The sequence below is a fragment of the Giraffa tippelskirchi genome, chromosome 6, assembly GCF_054371585.1.
Source record: "Giraffa tippelskirchi isolate mGirTip1 chromosome 6, T2T-mGirTip1v1.2.pri, whole genome shotgun sequence".
In the NCBI taxonomy this organism is placed as follows: Eukaryota; Metazoa; Chordata; class Mammalia; order Artiodactyla; family Giraffidae; genus Giraffa; species Giraffa tippelskirchi.
Window position 1 is genome coordinate 38375323 of NC_137280.1, and position 19327 is coordinate 38394649.

The window sequence follows — 19327 nt, forward strand, 5'->3', positions numbered from 1 at the left end:
GGGTCAGCAAAGGAAGGGTTGATCTCTGGGATGGGGTGGGGGAGGGAAAGGTGAAAGATTCTAGCATCTTACCAGAGTCTTTATTAGAGTTTTTGCCTTCACCATTGTCTCTCTCACTTGTGTCTTTCTCATCCTCGTCAGCCCCAGCTATAGGTTTAATGGCTCCTTCTGCCTCCTCACTCTGTTCTTCTGGTAAGAAACACACACCAGTCAGTAGGATGGAAAACCCCAGAAACAGACACCCGAAAATAAACGGCGTGACCATTTAAAAATTTTGTTACTTAGGAATCATTTGCAGACATTCCTTCTCAAAAAAGAACATGAATTTATTCAAAAGTCACTATTAGAACCTGCTGGCTCTACCAACGCAGGGTTTGTTTTTTATCTCAAGCCACTTCTTTTATTTCCACTGAGAAAATGTGCCTGTACTAAATTAAAAGAAGTCTTTTCAAAGAAATGCGGTTTGAGCTAGAAAAGATTTAAAAATGAATGCGAGGCGATTCTGTAATTTCAATAGTAGAGCCTTCGAAACTACATGAACCCACTGCTCCGTGGACTTGGATAAACGGCAGAATGAAGCAAATTCTCAGAAAAATGTCTTCATAATATAATGTGATAACGATGGGTTAAATATAAGACAGGTGTTACTCTCAGCTTTCAGTCCTTAGACCCCAGAGGAATCCTTTGGAATTTGTCAGAGTAAGATCACAAAACTTCAGTTATCCTGGGATTTTTTTTTTTTTTTTCTATAGGGGGAGCTCTACAGAGTGTAGGACAGAAGAAGGTGTACTTCTTCTATGACAACCACATCACCCCACACCTCATTCATGGGTTTCACACCAGCTAGATTACATGGAAATCCTCATAGTAACTCAACCCTATTTAATTATTCTGTAAATCTTAGCTACGCTGCTGCTGGTGGATTAATCTGTTTATGCAGTTAGCCTCTATGCTGGGTCGGTGTAGCACTAATCCGTGAAAGGCCCACTGTTCTCTTTCATCCTGCGATCATTTGTCTCTCACTGTGCTGATGTCACATTTTAATGAATTTTTAGCAATCTGAGTAATGCCAGATAACCAGACTTGCAACTCCCCACAGCATGGCATGCTGTTTTCATTGCGGCACAAAAAATAAAAATCCTATTCCCCTGTTCAGGTAGGAATTACATAAATTAGGAGAAGAAGGTAAAATGGGATTTGAAGCACCAGGCTCCTCAATTTCATAAAATCTTTAATGACCATATAAATTAACCCTGGAAAGGCAAAAGGTCATTGACATCCATTTGCATACACTCTCCTATTTGCTTTTGATAAGCAGAGCTTTTATGCAGAGAACATGATACAATTAACCCTTCAAGAACCGTACAAAATGCGACTCTGGACATTTTAAGTGTCAAGCATTAACTGAAAATTACACACTGCATAAAATTTTCATTGCAAATGCTATAGTGATTGAAAGGGGAAATCGTGGCCCTCTCCACACCCCATGTTTTTTTAATAATGTTCTGACAGCAGAATGAAATATCCACTGTCATATGTAGCAGCTGAGCACCAAAAAGAAAAAAAAAAAATTGCTATTTAGTGTTTCACTTGCCAGCCATGCTCTACCACTAAGAGACCAGAAGACAACAGCAGGGGGCTTGGTTCTGGGCTCAATGGTAGAAACTCCAAAGAAAGACTCCAAGTTTGAAAACAAGGATGTTTCAAGCATGTGAAATCAGAGTTTGTTTCAACCGGAAGTCCTCAAAGGCACCATGCAAATCTACTGACTCTATAGATACACTTTAGTGTTGCAACAAAATGCAGGGGAGGTCTTCAGGGAGAAGTCAGTCATTGGAGGGTTCGGGGAAAACTTCCCTTTCAGGCAAATACACGTGAAAATTGTACTTGAAGATGAATCAACCCTTCTCCTGGCCCTAGCCTGCTTTCACCCTTCTTTGTGATAAGAGGTGATCAAACCCAGGCCTCCTCCTTCCAGCAGGGGGCCAGGCTGGGTGGGGACCGTGGCCTGGCTCCGTTTGGGAGGCTGAAATCATAACTGGATTAGGTGGTGTGCCCCCCTCTCCCCTCCCAAGTCCACACACGTGACTGACTCAACCATCCAGTGTCAGGCCTGCGACCTATGCGACAGCCCGTGGCAATTCCTTGTCAAACTCATCCCAGGGAAGGGGTGCGAGACTTCTGGGAGCAGATTTACTAGACCTTTCCCCCCAGGGTGCAAAACGAAGCATCAGAGTGCTACTGAGCGTCCTTATCTTGAGGGGACATAAAATGGTAAGGGCTATCACCGCTCCTGTTCATAAAACATCGCGCGTCAGGAGAAGAAAACGAAAATTATGAAGGTACGAAAAGAGAAACTCCAGTACGGTCTGCGTCTCATCAGACGGTTTCTGCAGGATCCTCTGGTATGTGTCTTAAGTGTGAGAGAAATTCCCAGACAAGTTCTTCTATACATCACGGTGGTGTCTGACCCCAGCCTGACCCTGGCAACAGTTTGAGAAATCTGAATGTGAACAAAGACTCTGTGTCAGCAGCGGGGAGAGATTGTGGGATAGACGCTCCCCATCAACTTAATCGCAAACAGCAGTTCTGAGGCCATAACTTTGCCCGGCTCCTCCAAGCCACAGCTCATAACCTCCAGGGTGGATTTGCCCGCACTCCCTCGGCTTCTGTGACTTCAGGCCCCCCTCCTCCTTTTCTGGTTCTTCCTTTGAAGTAGGCAGGCAATTAGCTCTAATGCTCCAGCAATTCAGACCTGTTTTGTGGTTTCCAAGGCGAAAGCTGTTTATTACAGGTAGGGCTCTTTGGAGCCATAGAACTTGGCGAATTTTTAATCAGGCAAAAAAGAATCAAAGGGTAACTTCTGTAGCCGTAAAGTTTCCTCCAAGTCAGGAGAAAAAGGTCACTTTCGTTCTTCAGGAGAGTTTTCGAAATAAATTTGACATTTGTTTTATAAATAGGCTTTAGAGTCAAGAGTATTAAGGGTGGAGAAACCACTTTCCCCTAGAAAACCTTGTAGGTTGGATTTGGGGTGAAGGGCAAGAGTTGGCTACGTTCTCATTTTCAAGTACCACATTTCCTCAACAGTAAAATGCTGTAAAATGTAAGATGCTTACATTTTATGAAAAAAGGAAGGGATTTTATGAAAAAAGGAAAAAGTATATGGCATGAAATGTATTGAAGGGATGTCTTAGAACTGAGGGAAATTTCAGAAAATTCCAAAATAAAGATGCTAAAGCAGTTTTCATTTTCATCAATAAATTTCTTCAATATATTATATGTAATAATAATGAAAGTATAGCATTTCATAAAATAGTTATATTCACACTGTGTATATTTCAATTATTTTGCCTCATGGAAAATACAGTATTCATATGTTAAATTTTATGATATAAGTATAATTCAAACGTGCATTAGGTCTAGTAGAACTTCCCAATTTTCAAATAAATGATAAAACATTTTTATTTTAAAACATTTCAAGATAATAGGAAGAAGACAAAATAATATTATAGTCTTACAAAAGTACAATTAACTTCCCCTTGCATTGTTATAAGGCTTCCTTCCCTGGTAGCTCAGCTGGTAAAGAATCCACCTGCAATGCAGGAGAGCCCGGTTTGATTCCTGAGTTGGGAAGATCCCCTGGAGAAGGGATGGGCTACCCTCTCCAGTATTCTTGGGCTTCCCTCATGGCTCAGACAGTAAAGAATCTGCCTGCAATGCAGGAGACCTGGGTTTGATCCCTGGGTTGGGAAGATCCCCTGGAGGAGAGCATGGCAACCCACTCCAGTAGTCTCGCCTGGGGAATCCCCATGGACAGAGAAGTCTGGTGGGCTACAGTCCATGGGGTCACAAAAAAGTCGGACATGACCAAGTGACTAAGCACCACATTGTTATCATGCCTAAATGATGATCTTGTAAGTTACACATAAATGTAAACTATATTTAAAAGTTTCTGAATGATGAGCTTAGAGTATTTTCATTTGAATAAAAAAAATTGGAAAATCACTATCAATTTATTCTATAAAATAATATAACTCTAAAGCAAATCCGCTTCGTGCTAGCTCTCTGATCTAAACACCAATCAGTTTTGTTTCCACTGCTTTATTATACAACTGGGTTTGGGAACCCTCTGAGTCTTCTAAGGAAACCACCACATACTTTTTAAGCCCATGTAAAGAGGAAGCAAATGATAGCAATGAAAACATCTCTAGTTTTTCATATGGAGCATCGATTCTAGACACTTGGCTTACAAGAATTCCTTCTTGTGCCCCTTCTTTGTCTCCCTGTTCAGCTCCTCTCCCTCAAAATCTATCCTTTGTATGACCTACTTAAATCGGACTTCTCTACGTAACATCTTTCAGTGATTGCCATTACATAAAGAAAAAGCTCAATATTCTGAACAGGGCAAGAATAGCTGGTGCCTGTCTATCACTTTCTCATCTTTCTATCCTATCTTTCTATCCCAGTCTCATCTTTCTTCACTTCCTACCTGGCACTTGACTTGAGAACAGTCTCAAATTTCAGGTCACCAGAATCACCTGGAAGACTGGTTAAACCACAGATTGCTGGGCTCTGTCCCTACATATTCTGACTCTGGAAATGTAGAGTAAAGCCTGAGAATTTACATCTCCAAGTTTCAGATGATGTTAATGCTCTTGGTCCAAGACCACATTTCGTGAACACACAACAGTCATTGATGCCTACCTCCTTCCCATAAGACACACCGTTCTGTTTCTTGTCTTTTCTAGAATGACTTTTCTTCACTGTATTTAACTCCCATCTTTTCTTTAAGTTTAGCTTGGCAAATATCATTTTTATCATATGTAAAAATGGAGCTAATGCTACTTCATAGATTTGTTATAATGTATAAAAATTAGCACAGAGCTTAATGCAAAATAAGTATTAAAAATGCTAGCTGCATTATTACTCTTAATTGCTTCTTTTTATATTAGAAAGAAAGTGAAAATGAAGTCGCTCAGTCGTGTTCAACTCTTTGCGACCCCATGGACTGTAGTCTACCAGGCTCCTCCGTCCATGGAATTTTCCAGGCTAGAGTACTGGAGTGGGTTGCCATTTCTTTCTCCAGGGGATCTTTCTGACCCAGGGATCGAACTCAGGTCTCCCACATTGCAGGCAGGTGCTTTACCTTCTGAGCCACCAATTTATTTTTAATCGATTGATGATTGCTTTACAAAGGCCTACATATGTCCCCCCTCTCTTTTAATTGCTTCTTTCTCCAAAAAGTCTTCCCTGAATGCTGAACTAGAATTAGTGTTTCTGGATAAGCTTTTTTTTTTTCTTTCTTTTTCTTGTGCATTAGTGTAAAACAACTTAGTTGGCATGTGGAAAACAGTATTACCTACTTTCCCTAGTAGGTACACATTTACTGAAAACAGTGATTGTCTTATCTGTCAGTGTTCCAGAAGCACTAGGCCCAGGGCTGGAATTATAGAAGGCAGGCAGAACTTGTTACCTGGAACACTGAGTTCCATGGAGGAAGCAAAATTGGGAAAAGAAAAAGAGGAGTCTAGACTCTATTGCCTTCCTCTATTCCTATTCAGTTAAACCTAAAAGGAGCATTTGTTTGATTTGGTTTGGTTTTGGTCTGGCTTGGGTTGTTTTATTTTGGTTTAAATTTTTTCTCTTTACTCAACCACATTCATTATTCAACCATCACCGGCCTGGCTCCACATCTATTGCTCTTCTCAAAGCCACCGATGACTTCCATGCTGTGAAATCCAATGGCCACTTTGCATCCTACTTGACTTTGCTCAGAAGATGTTAGTTACTAGTCCTTTCTCCTTGAAAAACTCCCTTTCTTGAATTTCATTGCATCAGACTATTGTGATACCATACCCCTCTGAAAGCCCTTTCTTATTCCTCTTTGCTGGGGACTCCTCCAGTAAAAATCTAAATATTGGAATGTCTCTAGCATTGGTCCTAAGTCCTATTCTCTTATCCACAAAGAATGTTTGATTTGAGGAAAAATAATGATCTCCCTAGATGACTTCATCAAGGTCCAGTGGTTTAAATTTTGCATCTCCATTTGGATGTCTGAAAGGCATATCAAACTTAATATGTCAAATCAAAGCTCTTGATCACCCTTCAGCACACTCTGTTTCTCCGCAGTCTCCACCATCTCAGTGAATGGTACCACCATTCATCAAAAGCAAGGCTCATCACTGACTTCTTTCTCCTTCTTATATGCACACCAATCTATCAGCAAGTCCCATTAATTCCAATTCCAGGATATCTTATATACAGTTGTTGCTAAGTCGCTTCAGTCGTGTCCGACTCTGTGCGACCCCAGAGACGGCTGCCCACTAGGCTCCCCCGTCCCTGGGATTCTCCAGGCAAGAGCACTGGAGTGGGATGCCATTACAGTAAATACATCTATTTCTTCTCGTTTTCATTGCCAGTACTGTTAACTGCTTACCTGTATCTAACAATGGTCTCATTACTGGGAAAGACTTGCTCTTGCTTTCCCACAATTTATTCAGCACACCTTAATAAAATCGAGCCATTCTACTGTTTGAGCCCTGCTTCCTATTTTGTTTAAAATAACATAGGAACTCTTCACCGTGGTTGAACTGATCAGGCCTCTGTCTACCTTTATGACTTCACCTTACATTGTTCTCCTCTTCACTCATCTCTCTTCATACTACCCTTCTTTCTCTTCACAGAATATGACCAACCTCTTCCCTCTGTCTGTCATGTCTTTCCCCTAATTTTCTGCTTCTTATTTTGTACTCAACTCACCTGTCATTTCCTTAGAGAACTTCTCTGACCGCTGTTTCTAATATGGCGCTTCACCAGTCACAGAGGTGGGGGCCTCAGACTTTAGTGGGAATCACTGTCACCCTGAGGGCATGGTAAACCCTAGACTGCCAGGCCCCATCTTTAGTGCTTCTGATACAGTAAGTCTGGGATAGGGCCTAAGAATCTGCATTCTTTCCAGTTCCCGGATTGTGCTGATGCTGTCTGTAAGGGACCCACACTTTGAAAACCTCTGCTCTACTTCCTTCATCATATTTGTTGAAATCTGAAAATAACTAATTTATTTGTATAGAAATAACATCCAAAAGGGCTTCCCAGGTGGCCCGAGTGATAAAGAACTCGTCTGCCAATGCAGGAGACATAAGAGACTCGGGTTCCATCTCTGGGTTGGGAAGATCCCCTGGAGAAGGAAATGGCAACCCACTCCAGTATTCTTGCCTAGAGAATCTCATGGACAGAGGAGCCTAGAGGGCTATAGTCCATAAGGTTGCAAAGAGTCAGACACGGTCGAAATGACTCGGCACATACACATGCCACATCTAAAAATGAGAGAACTAATCAGCATTACTCAAAACTTATGCCCAACAGTTCCTGGCAATTTTGAGTAAATTGATGATTCTAAGTTTTCTTACTTGGGGTAATGAGGACTATGCTATGATGTAATCAATTAAGATCAAAAAGGAGAAGAAATGGTTTGCAGAGAAAGCTCAATTTGGAATTTGTTATATTTGACTTCTTTGTAGAACATCTCCATGAAACTATCCAGAGGCATGGGAGTGTCTAAATATAATGCTTCTCCGAAAGGTTGAAGATATAAATTTTGATGTCTTTGTTTATAAAACAAATATATTGACAGGTAGTGGTCTCTTTTTAGTTCGGTATGTTTCTCATAGTTTTGATTTTTGCCCTAGTATTTTCAACCTATTCATTAATGCAATTTTTTTATTGGCTTGAAGTGAGGAAGATGAATTGAGTTTATGCTAATTTATTTTAAATATGTTCTCTAGTTTTCTGTGGAAAAGTAACATAAGATAAAAATGAATAATGATTTATAAATAAAAAAATATTCATGAGATAGGCATAGGTGAAGGTAAACTTAACTTTTAAGAATTTTTAAAGAGGGAAGTTCTGAATTTATATTGGAGGGATGGTTTCACTTGCAATTTTAAAACATATTTCAAAACCCCATTATAAATGTAAGGGACTTTTTATAATCATTTTTTGTTCTGTATTGACATTATTATTCCAATTGTATAAATCTGGAAACTGGGATCATTAAATAGCAGAAATAAGTGAGGTGTATTTTAACAACATGGGTGAAATTCCTCTTAAACTATGTGAATATAGTGCAGCTAAGAAGGCATAGCCTCCATTTTTTAACACACACATAAGCATGCAAATCATAGGAGCCTGTGATTGTGTTGACACAGTTGTAAAAGTCCAATCAACTCATTACCAAAACTAACTCTAGCATCCAGGTTGTTTGACTTGGGGAAGAAACAATACCCCGCTTATTGACTTTCACGTTGTATAAAATCATCCATTTATGTAAAAAATTTCACTGTGTATAAATGTAGATGTGAGAAATTTTCCAGCAGAAGTTACCTGTTCTCTGAGAATTTCTTTTACATATGCATCCAAGTTTGACTATATTTAATTTTTTATTATATATTTATTATATACAATATTGATATCTTCTATATAGGATTTAAATTATTGTCTGATTTGATCAGTTCTAGCTAGGGCAGCTCCAGAGAGTTTATTTCATAGATTATGAGAGTAACAAACGTAACTCATTTAGGACAGACAAGAATAAGACAGATTACCTGAGGTTGCTCTCAACTGCTGCTCTGTAAGATCATCCTCACAGGTCCTGGCTCCCAAAGAGGCAGTTTCTGCAGAGGACATCAGAATGAAAGGTAGTCAGCACACCATGGTCACTCTGCAGTGTCAGTTAATATCACAGAACCCAAAATTTGACTTTCTAAGAGATAAGCACCAGGTAGAACTCTCTGGCACATCTTACACCCAGTGGCTGGCCAAATGAGTCCAAGGAATAGTAAGCCTAGATCTCATTCTCATGATCAGCCACACACAGCAAATACAATCATAGAGAATAAAATATGGAAACAGGAAAGGCTCATTCAGATTTTTCGCACTTGGTTATTTGGCCAAGCCTACAAATTATAATGACAATGGCACATTGCATAAAACTGGGAGCATAGTTTTATTTCTCTATCAAAAAAATAAAATGAAAGAAAACCCCTCAATATACAATTCCCTGGTAGCTCAGATGGGAAAGAATCTGCCTGCAATGCAGGAGATCTGGATTCAATCCCTGGGTCTGGACAATCCCCTGGAAAAGGGCATGGGAACCCACTCCAGTATTCTTGCCTGAGGAATTCCATGGTCATAGGGGCCTGGCGGGCTACAGTCCATGGGGTCGCAAAGAGTTGGACACAATTGAGCAACTAACACAATACAGGAGAGATGATGTGAGAGACCAAAACAGAAAACAAGTACTTGAAGAAAACTGAAGAATAAGTTCAAGTCATCAATAAATCCACATCTTTATTCTGATCTATTATGTAAGCGTTCATTGGAAGGTCTGATGTTGAAGCTGAAACTCCAATACTTTGGGCACCTCATGCGAAGGGTTGACTCATTGGAAAAGACCCTAATGCTGGGTAGGATTGGGGGCGGGAGGAGAAGGGGATGACAGAGGATGAGATGGTTGGATGGCATCACCGACTCGATGGACATGGGTTTGGGTAGACTCCGGGAGTTGGTGATGGACAGAGAGGCCTGGCGTGCTGCAATTCATGGGGTCGCAAAGAGTCGGACACGACTGAGCAACTGAACTGAACTGAATTATGTAAGCCCCAGAGCAGAAGCGTTGACAACGTCCTGGTTTGCTAAATTCACGCCCAAGTCCTAAGTTCCATCTAACTCGGCTCTTCAAGTTCCCTGTTGTAGGAGAATCTATGATAAACAAGACTTCAGGAATCACCTTCAACACCTTTTTTCTTTACATCAATTCAACACTTGCTATTCATTTCATTTTACAATGTATCTTTCATGTCTGTTTCTCTAGTTCTCTGTCATTGTATCTTTCCTGATCATTTCAAGAGCCTCCACAACCATTTCCCTGCCTGGAATTCCATGTCTTTCCAGTCTAATCTCTCATAATATCTCAAGAATTATCTTTCAAGAAAACAGAATTGCTTGAGTAAAAATCAGAGTTCTAGCACTTTCCAGGTAAGGGAACCCTCAAGTATATTACTTAACCTCTCTAAGCCCTTATTTCCTCATCTGTAAAATGCAGAAATAATTACATAAATAAGCAGCAACTGTAAGAGAAAATAACACAAATAAAGGTAAAACGTGACCTGGACTTCAAAGTAAGAAAAGCTCATATCTTATTGAGAGGATAAAAAAGTTGTTATACAATTCTTATACTGCCAAAGAGATTCGAGTTTATCTAATATTTCTAGGCAATAGCATCTGTGGTTGATTCTAAAGGTTTTAATTAAACAGATAATTAACCTTAAAAATAGAAGTGCACACCAAAGCACTATTGTTGCATTCACTAATTGTTTCTCCTGCTATATACAAGGTCTTTGGCCTTTGTTGGTAAACTGTTTAAAAACAATACAATCATAATAAATACACAGTACCCATTCCCAACAGTAATAACAACAAAAAAACAATTATCTTGTAACTATATCTTAAGTTAGTCTTGAGAAAAAAGAATTTATCATCAGTTTTTGCTTATAAATTGAGGAATAACTTCCAAATAGATCACAGCACTGATGTCTAACCAACTGATCACTCAAGAAGCCCACTTTTTCCTCCTGTCAACTTCTCGCTTCATTATACCTTGATCAATATTGTTCCTTTTTATTTTTTGAATGTTTTTTTGTTCTTCTGTTAAACTCTCATTGATCCCTCAAAACCCAAAGCAAGGGTCACTTCCTCTTTGCTTGCATAACAATTAGCTTTTACACGTCTCAGCACTTCTGATGCATTGCAATAATGCAATGCATTATATGATCCATGTCTGTTTACACAATCAATTGTGAGTTCCTTAACAAATTTCATTTTAACATATTCTCAACGAAGGAGAGAGTGAAGAATATCAAAGTCACTTTGTTGTTCAGTCGCTAGGTCATGTCTGACTCTCTATGACCTCGTGGACTGCAGCAAGCCAGGCTTCCCTGTCCTTCACTATCTCCTGGAGTTTGCTCAAACTCACCTCCATTGAGTCTGTGATGCCATCCAACCATCTCATCCTCTGCTGCCCCTTCTCCTCCTGCCTCCAATGTTTCCCAGCTTTAGAGTCTTTTCCAATGAGTTGGCTCTTTGCATCACCTAGGACACCTTTATTCAAAATATTAAACTACACCCTATATCCTGAAACAGATGAATCTTAAGATTTTTATGAATTTTATGAAAGCTTCCGAGGAGCCTCAGGACTCGATAAATTCAAAGCTTTCTCAAATATACCAAAAACAAGTAAGTCCTCTTATATATACATGTGGAGAAGGAAATGGTAACCCACTCAAATATTCTGCCTAGGAAATCCCATGCACAGGAGAGCCTGGCGGGCTATAGTCTGTAGGGTCCCAAAGAGTCGGACACAACTGAGTAACTAAACTATCACCACCACATATACATACAAATGTTGTGTTTAAAATCATTTCTTCCCTTCATTTCTAGCAAAAAACAATCTTATTTTATCAAATAATTTTATCATTGCATACAAATACATACTTCAGTGTATCAAACAGATTTGTTTAAATAGACATCAGTAGTGACTGAACAACAACAACATCTAAGTAAATTTGATCAAAGGATTGCTACTCGTAAAAGACTCATGATAATAAAAAGAAAACCATGACAAACTTATTAAGTTTCTACTGTGCCAGATACTGTGGTAAACTATTTGTGTCAAAGCAGTCATATAACCTTCATGTGAGCTAGTGGAGGTGATGGAATTCCAGTTGAGCTATTTCAAATCCTCAAAGATGATGCTGTGAAAGTGCTGCACTCAATATGCCAGCAATTTGGAAAACTCAGCAGTGGCCACAGGACTAGAAAAGGTCAGTTTTCATTCCAATCCCTAAGAAAGGCAATGCCAAAGAATGCTCAAACACACAATTGCACTCATCTCACACGCTTGCAAAGTAATACTCAAAATTTTCCAAGCCAGGCTTAAACAATACGTGGCCGTGAACTTCCAGATATTCAAGCTGGATTTAGAAAAGACAGAGGAACCAGAGATCAAATTGCCAACATCCACTGGATCATCGAAAAAGCAAAGGAGTTCCAGAAAAACATCTATTTCTGTTCTATTGACTATGCCAAAGCCTTTGACTGTGTGGATCACAATAAACTGTGGAAAATTCTGAAAGAGATGGGACTACCAGACCACCTGACCTGCTGCTTGAGAAATCTGTATGCAGGTCAGGAAGCAACAGTTACAACTGGACATGGAACAACAGACTGGTTCCAAATAGGAACAGGGGTACGTCAAGGCTGTATATTGTCACCGTGATTATTTAACTTATATGCAGAGTACATCACGAGAAACACTGGGCTGGAGGAAGCACAAGCTGGAATCAAGATTGCCGGGAGAAATATCAATAACCTCAGATATGCAGATGACACCACCCTTATGGCAGAAAGTGAAGAAGAACTAAAGAGCCTCCTGATGAAAGTGAAAGAGGAGAGTGAAACAGTTGGCTTAAAGGTCAACATTCAGAAAACTAAGATCATGGCATACAGTCCCATCTCTTCATGGCAAACAGTGGAAACAGTATCAGACTTCATTTTTTGGGGCTCCAAAATCACTGTAGATGGTAACTGCAGCCATGAAATTAAAAGACGCTTACCCTTTGGGAGAAAAGTTATGACCAACCTAGACAACATATTCGGAGAAGGCAATGGCAACCCACTCCAGTACTCTTGCCTGGAAAATCCCATGGACAGAGGAGCCTGGTAGGCTGCAGTCCATGGGGTCGCGAAGAGTCAGACATGACTGAGCGACTTCACTTTCACTTTTCACTTTCATGCATTGGAGAAGCCAATAGCAACCCACTCCAGTGTTCTGGCCTGGAGAATCCCAGGGACGGCAGAGCCTGGTGGGCTGCCATCCATGGGGTTGCACAGAGTTGGACATGACTAAAGCGACTTAGCAGCAGCAGCAGCAGACAACATATTAAAAAGCAAAGATGTTACTTTGCCAACAAAGTTCCGTCTAGTCAAGGCTGTGGTTTTTCCAGTAGTCATGTATGGATGTGAGAGTTGGATTATAAAGAAAGCTGAGCACTAAAGAATTGATACTTTTGCACTGTGGTGTTGGAGAAGACTCTTGAGAGTCCCTTGGACTGCAAGGAGATCCACTCGTCAATCCTAAAGGAAATCAGTCCTGAATATTCATTGGAAGGACTGATGCTGAAGCTGAAGCTCCAATACTTTGGCCGTGTGATGTGAAGAGCTGACTCATTGGAAAAGACCCTGATGCTGGGAAAGGTTGAAGGTGGAAGAAAGAGACGACAGAGGATGAGATGGTTGGATGGCATCACCGACTCAATGGACATGGGTTTGAGTAAACTCCAGGAGTTGGTGATGGGCAGGGAGGCCTGGCATGCTGCAGTCTATGGGGTCGCAGAGAGTCAGACACAACTGAGTGACTGAACTGGACTGAACCTTCACAATAAAATCAGGAGGCAATGATTAATCTTTATTTTACAAATCATGAGTCTAGAGGCTCAAAGAGGTTAAGGTCACTTGCTCCAGGTCCCCAAGTTCAAAACTGACAGAGCTTGAAATAAAACCCAGGTCTGCCTGGTAAAAAAGTCTATGAAATTTTGGATATGTCCACTACCACAGTATTTAGGAGTCTATAAAGGTTTTCCTATCTTCATGAAAGCCAGCAAACTAAGAATATAAGGGTTTAGGGGAGTTGAAGGGAGGAGGTAAGAAAGAAATTTTCACTAGTCCTTTGAAAACTCTGATATTTCATAAAAGATTTACATTCCTTAAATATAAACTATTACCAAATAACATCTTGCTGCCACACAGAAATCCTTTCATTTGATAATGATTTAAGGAAAGGTGTGTGTGTGTGTTTAGCTGCTGTCGTGTCTGACTCTTTGCCGCCCCTTGGATTGCAGCCCACCATGCTCCTCTGCCCATGGGATTTTCCAGGCAAGGATACTGGAATAGGTTGCCATTTCCTCCTCTAGGAGATCTTCCTGATCCAGAGATCGAACTCATGTCTCCTGCACTGGCAGGTGGATTCTCTACCATTGAGCCACCTGGGAAGCCCTTTAAGGAAAGTACAAAACGTCAAAACCAAAATCTGTTATTTAATTTCGCAAATTAAATTATGTGGCATATGGAGACTGTTCTGAACAGAATGGCTTGTGCAAATAATTTTATAAGGGAATACAGTGAATGGCTACCCAAGCCAGTATTCTTGGGGCTTCCCTAGTGGCTCAGATGATAAAGAATCTGCCTGTAATGTGGGAGACTCGCGTTTGATGCCTGGGCCGGGAAGATCCCCTAGAGAAAGGAATAGCTATCCACTCCAGTATTCTTGCCTGGAGAATCCCATGGACAGAGTAGCCTGGTGGGCTACAGTCCATAGGATCACAAAGAGTTGGACATGACTGTTCAAGTAACACTTTTCACTTCTTTCACAGTGCAGTATGCCACATAATTCTTTTTATATCCTCAACAGTGCTGCCTTCTTTATACAAATGACATAAATATTTTAATAAAGGAGCTTTTAACTTATCAAATGAACTGATTAATCTATACTTTTCTGCCTGTGTAAAATGACATGTTTAAAGCCTAGTAATGATACATAGCATCTTTCAATATTTCACTTTAATAATTGCTCTGTAATAACAAATCTGACTGCTGTTAACACGATCTGTCTCTTTTGCTGGCGATTTAATTAGATTACTAATTGGTGTTCTCCAGCACCTGACCTTTCTTAATACTATTTAAGAATAATACCACTGACAATTCATCTAGTATTTTACTCTATTCTGTCCATTTGGTGATAATCACATATTTGAAAATGGGATCAAATTATTTTTATTAACACAAGTTAGGAGTAATTACTGAATTTTCTGAGGAATAGTATATTGATTATAGTATCAACAGTCAGATTGTACAGTATATTACAACCACCATCACCACCACTAACATTTTACAGTATCTGAGCCTGACTGATGCCCTTTATATGTGTTACGATGCCCCAAGCAAGTGGTGGAGCTATAATTTGAATCCATACAGCTTTATTCAGGAATCTGAAACTCTAATACTCTGGCCACCTGATGTGAACAGCCGACTCATTGGGAAAGACCCTGATGATGGGACAAAGATTGAAGGCAAAACGAGAAGAGGGCAGCAGAGGATGAGATGGTTAGATAGCATCACTGACTCAATGTCCACGAATCTGAGCAAATTCTAGGAGATAGCCAAGGACAGGGAAGCCTGGCAGGCTACAATCCTTGGGGTCACAAAGAGTTGGACACAACTTAACCACTAAACAACAACAAAAGCACTCTTAACCAAAATGACGTCAGTTCAGTTCACTCGCTCATTTGTGTCCAACTCTTTGCAACCCCATGGACTACAGCATGCCAGGATTTCCCATTCATCATCAACTCCCGGAGCCTTTTCCAAACTCATGTCCATCGAGTTGGTGATGCCATCCAGCCATCTCACCCTCTGTCGTCCCCTTCTCTTCCCGCCTTTAATCTTTCCCAGCACCAGGGTCTTTTGCAATGAGTCAGTTCTTCACATCAGGTGGCCAAAGTATTGGAGCTTCAGCTTCAACATCAGTCCTTCCAATGTATATTCAGGACTTATTTCTTTTAGGATAGACTGGTTGGATCTCCTTGGAGTCTAAGGGACTCTCAAGAGTCTTCTCCAACACCACAGTTCAAAAGCATCAATTCTTCAGCGCTCAGCTTTCTTTATACTCCAACTCTCACATGCATACATGAAAATCATACCTTTGACTAGATGGACCTTTTTGGAAAAGTAATGTCTCTGCTTTTTAATATGCTGCCTAGGTTGGTCATAGCTTTTCTACCAAGGAGCAGCGTCTTTTAATTTCATGGATGCAGTCACTATCCGCAGTGATTTTGGAGCTCCCCAAAATAAAGTCTCTCACTGTTTCCATTGTTTCCCCATCTATTTGCCATGGAGTGATGGGACCAGATGCCATGATCTTAGTTTTCTGAATGTTGAGTTTTAAGCCAACTTTTTCACTCTCCTCTTTCACTTTCATCAAGAGGCTCTTTAGTTCCTCTTTGCTTTATGCCATAAGGGTGGTATCATCTGCATATCTGAGGTTATTGATATTTCTCCTGGCAATCTTGATTCCAGCTGTGCTTCATCCAGCTCAGTATTTCACATATTGTACTCTGCATGTATGTTAAATAAGTAGGGTGACAATATACAGCCTTGATGTACTCCTTTCCTGATTTGAAACCAGTCTGTTGTTCCATGTCCAGTTCTAACTGTTGTTTCTTGACCTGCACACAAATTTCTTAGGAGGGAGGTAACGTGGTCTGGTTATTCCTTCTCTTAAGAATTTTCCAGTTTTTGTGATCCACACAGTCAAAGGCTTTGGTGTAGTCAATAAAGCAAAAGTAGATGTTTTTCTGGAACTCTCTGGATGTTGGCAATTTGATCCCTGGTTCCTCTGCCTTTTCTAAATCCAGCTTGAACATCTGGAAGTTCACAGTTCACGTATTGTTGAAACCTGGCTTGGAGAATTTTGAACATTACTTTGCTAGTGTGTGAGATGAGTGCAATTGTGTGGTAGTTTGAACATTCTTTGGCATTGCCTTTCTTTGGGACTGGAATGAAAACTGACCTTTACCAGTCTTGTGGCCACTGCTGAGTTTTCCAAATTGCTGGCATATTGAGTGCAGCACTTTCACAGCATCATCTTTCAGGATTTGAAATAGCTCAACTGGAATTCTATCACTGGAATTCCACATGTTTGTGGTGATGCTTCTTAAGGCCCACAAGTCTTCACATTCCAGGATGTCTGGCTCTAGGTGAGTGATCACATCATCGTGATTATCTGGGTCATGAAGATCTTTTTTGTACAGTTCTTCTGTGTATTCTTGCCACCTCTTCTTAATATCTTCTGCTTCTGTTAGGTCCATATCATTTCTGTCCTTTATTGAGCCCATCTTCGCATTAAATATTCCTTTGGTATCTCTAATTTTCTTGAAGAGATCTCTAGTCTTTCCCATTCTATTATTTTCCTCTATTTCTTTGCACTGATCACTGAGGAAGGCTTTCTTATCTCTCCTTGCTATTCTTTGGAACTCTGCATTCAAATGGGTATTTTTTTCATTTTCTCCTTTGCCTTTAGCTTCTCTTCTTTTCACAGCTATTTGTAAGGCCTCCTCAGACAACCATTTTTTCCTTTTTGCATTTCTTTTTCGTGGGGCTGGTCTGATCACTGCCTCCTATACAATGTCACAAACCTCTGTCCATAGTTCTTCAGCCAGTCTATCAGATCTAATCCATTGAATCTATTTGTCACTTCCACTCTATAATCGTAAGGGATTTGATTTAGGTCATACCTGAATGAATGGTCTAGTGGTTTTCCCTACTTTCTTCAATTTAAGTCTGAATTTGGCAATAAGGAGTTCATGATCTCAGCGACAGTAAGCTCCTGGTCTGTTTTTGCTGACTGTATAGAGCTTCTCTATCTTTAACACTAAAAGTCACTTTCCTTTTGATACTGTAATTATTTCTCATGTTCATTTTTTTCTCATTTGACCTGAGTTCCGCTAACCACCTTTTCTCTTACACCAACCCTAATGGTTACCTCTGCAAAGGCAAAGCTTAAAACCTAAATTTTTAGGGTTCCTACTTTTAATTATGAGAGTGAAAGTCCTTACCACTTTCTCTTTCCTTGCCCTGCCACACCTACTCATAAGCTTATCAGTCTCATTACTCCTTTTTCCCTTCCCTTATTTGAATAATATTTATTCTTCAAGTTAACTGATAACATTCAGGCATTTAATCTTAGTTAAAAATCATCAAGTTCTCATTTGCCAAATCTTGATTCCCGCTCCCCCCCCACCCCTGCAAATTGGAATAATAGTTTCAAAAAACCTTATAATCCATACAAATATAATGATCAGGGAAAGATCTAGAATTTTTAATTTTTTAAAGAAGTCTAGATACATAAATAGAATTCTAAATTTAAGTGTGCTGGGACTTGTGAATAAATCTAATCTAATCTGCACTTGATTATTGCAGCAGCCATGTGCTTTATATATTCTTATCAGTAAGTTTCGGAAGCATTTGGCACATGGTCAGTGAAAGCTGGAATTTTTTTAAATAATGGGTGGATATTTAAATTGCCAAGTATCCTCTAAGACAATATTGGCTTATAAAACTTACACATCTCAACTCCTCCCATTGATCTGTTAACACATTAAATAATCATGTATCACTATTTTTAGTAAAATGTTTAGCACATAAAATGAAGAATATACCACCAAATAGAATAAATATTAAGCTAACTGGTCTAAAGTAACGGAAAGACAGACATTTTCTGTAGTCCTAGGTAACATTTTGAGTTCCACTTTACTTTCATCCTTTAAGGAAAAAAAAGAATGTTAACCTATTCTTATTTTATGCTTGGAGAAAAAGACCAAATTCTGAAAGAGAATCCACACCTGTCAACAACTCTTCTAGCCCCTCCCATTTCTTTTGAAGCCCCCCCCCACCGTCATCTCAGTGACTCATTGTAGAAAGTATCTTAGAGAACAAGAATATAGAGAAAATACTAGAATATACTCAAGTTTCAAAATAATAAGTGAGCAATTGTTGGAAACCTGTTAGGTGCTAAGCATGTTACATGCATTTCCTTAATCTTCACAGTGAATCTGTCACAGAAAAACCATTGCTTTTATGGAAGAGATGAGATCACAAACTTAGATGTTTTAAGTAATTTTTCTCCAAAGGCACAGAGTGGCAAAAGAGTAGTAGGATTTCAACTGAATGAGTCTGATTCCAAAACTCTGTCTTCTCCCCTGGGCAGGGCTGCCTCCAGGCAGCCCCCCAGGACTCCTAGGCCAGGAAGCCTAAAAACTCTTTTGCGTTTCCTACCTCCTAAAAAAACAGCTCAAAGCCCTTCAAAGCAGATTCACCATAACAAGAGCCATAGTTAGAAGAATGTATCAAGTTGAACATTTATTACTATCCTGGTAGTTTACATTTTAATAAAAACCTCTGGGCTTTCTTGTACATTGCAAAAGGGCAGACTGTTTCCAGATGAAGCAACTTGCAATTAAAAATAGTTACAAGGGGTCTTCTCCATCCTTTTCCTATGTGGATACAAATAATGTGCTTCTAAAAAGGTGAGCAACTCAGCATGCTATCAAATAGTTTTGAGTAACCAGGCAACATCATCGTTGTTGATTTGTGGTGTTTTCTCTTAAATGATTTCTTCTAGGCAGTAATAGATTCAAGTGCATCATACGCTCTAGTG

At 39.8% G+C, this 19327-nt stretch overlaps 1 protein-coding gene across 1 annotated transcript in view; it reads right to left on the minus strand.

Moving 5' to 3' along the window:
• Nucleotides 1–19327, minus strand: part of ZFHX4 (zinc finger homeobox 4) — a 210733-nt gene that overhangs the window by 29510 nt on the left and 161896 nt on the right. The window contains exons 5-6 of the mRNA XM_081504391.1: nucleotides 8604–8672; nucleotides 73–189 (exon numbers count right to left, since the gene is read on the minus strand). Coding sequence (XP_081360517.1) covers nucleotides 73–189; nucleotides 8604–8672 — 186 coding nt within the window. The remainder of the gene's footprint in view (nucleotides 1–72; nucleotides 190–8603; nucleotides 8673–19327) is intronic.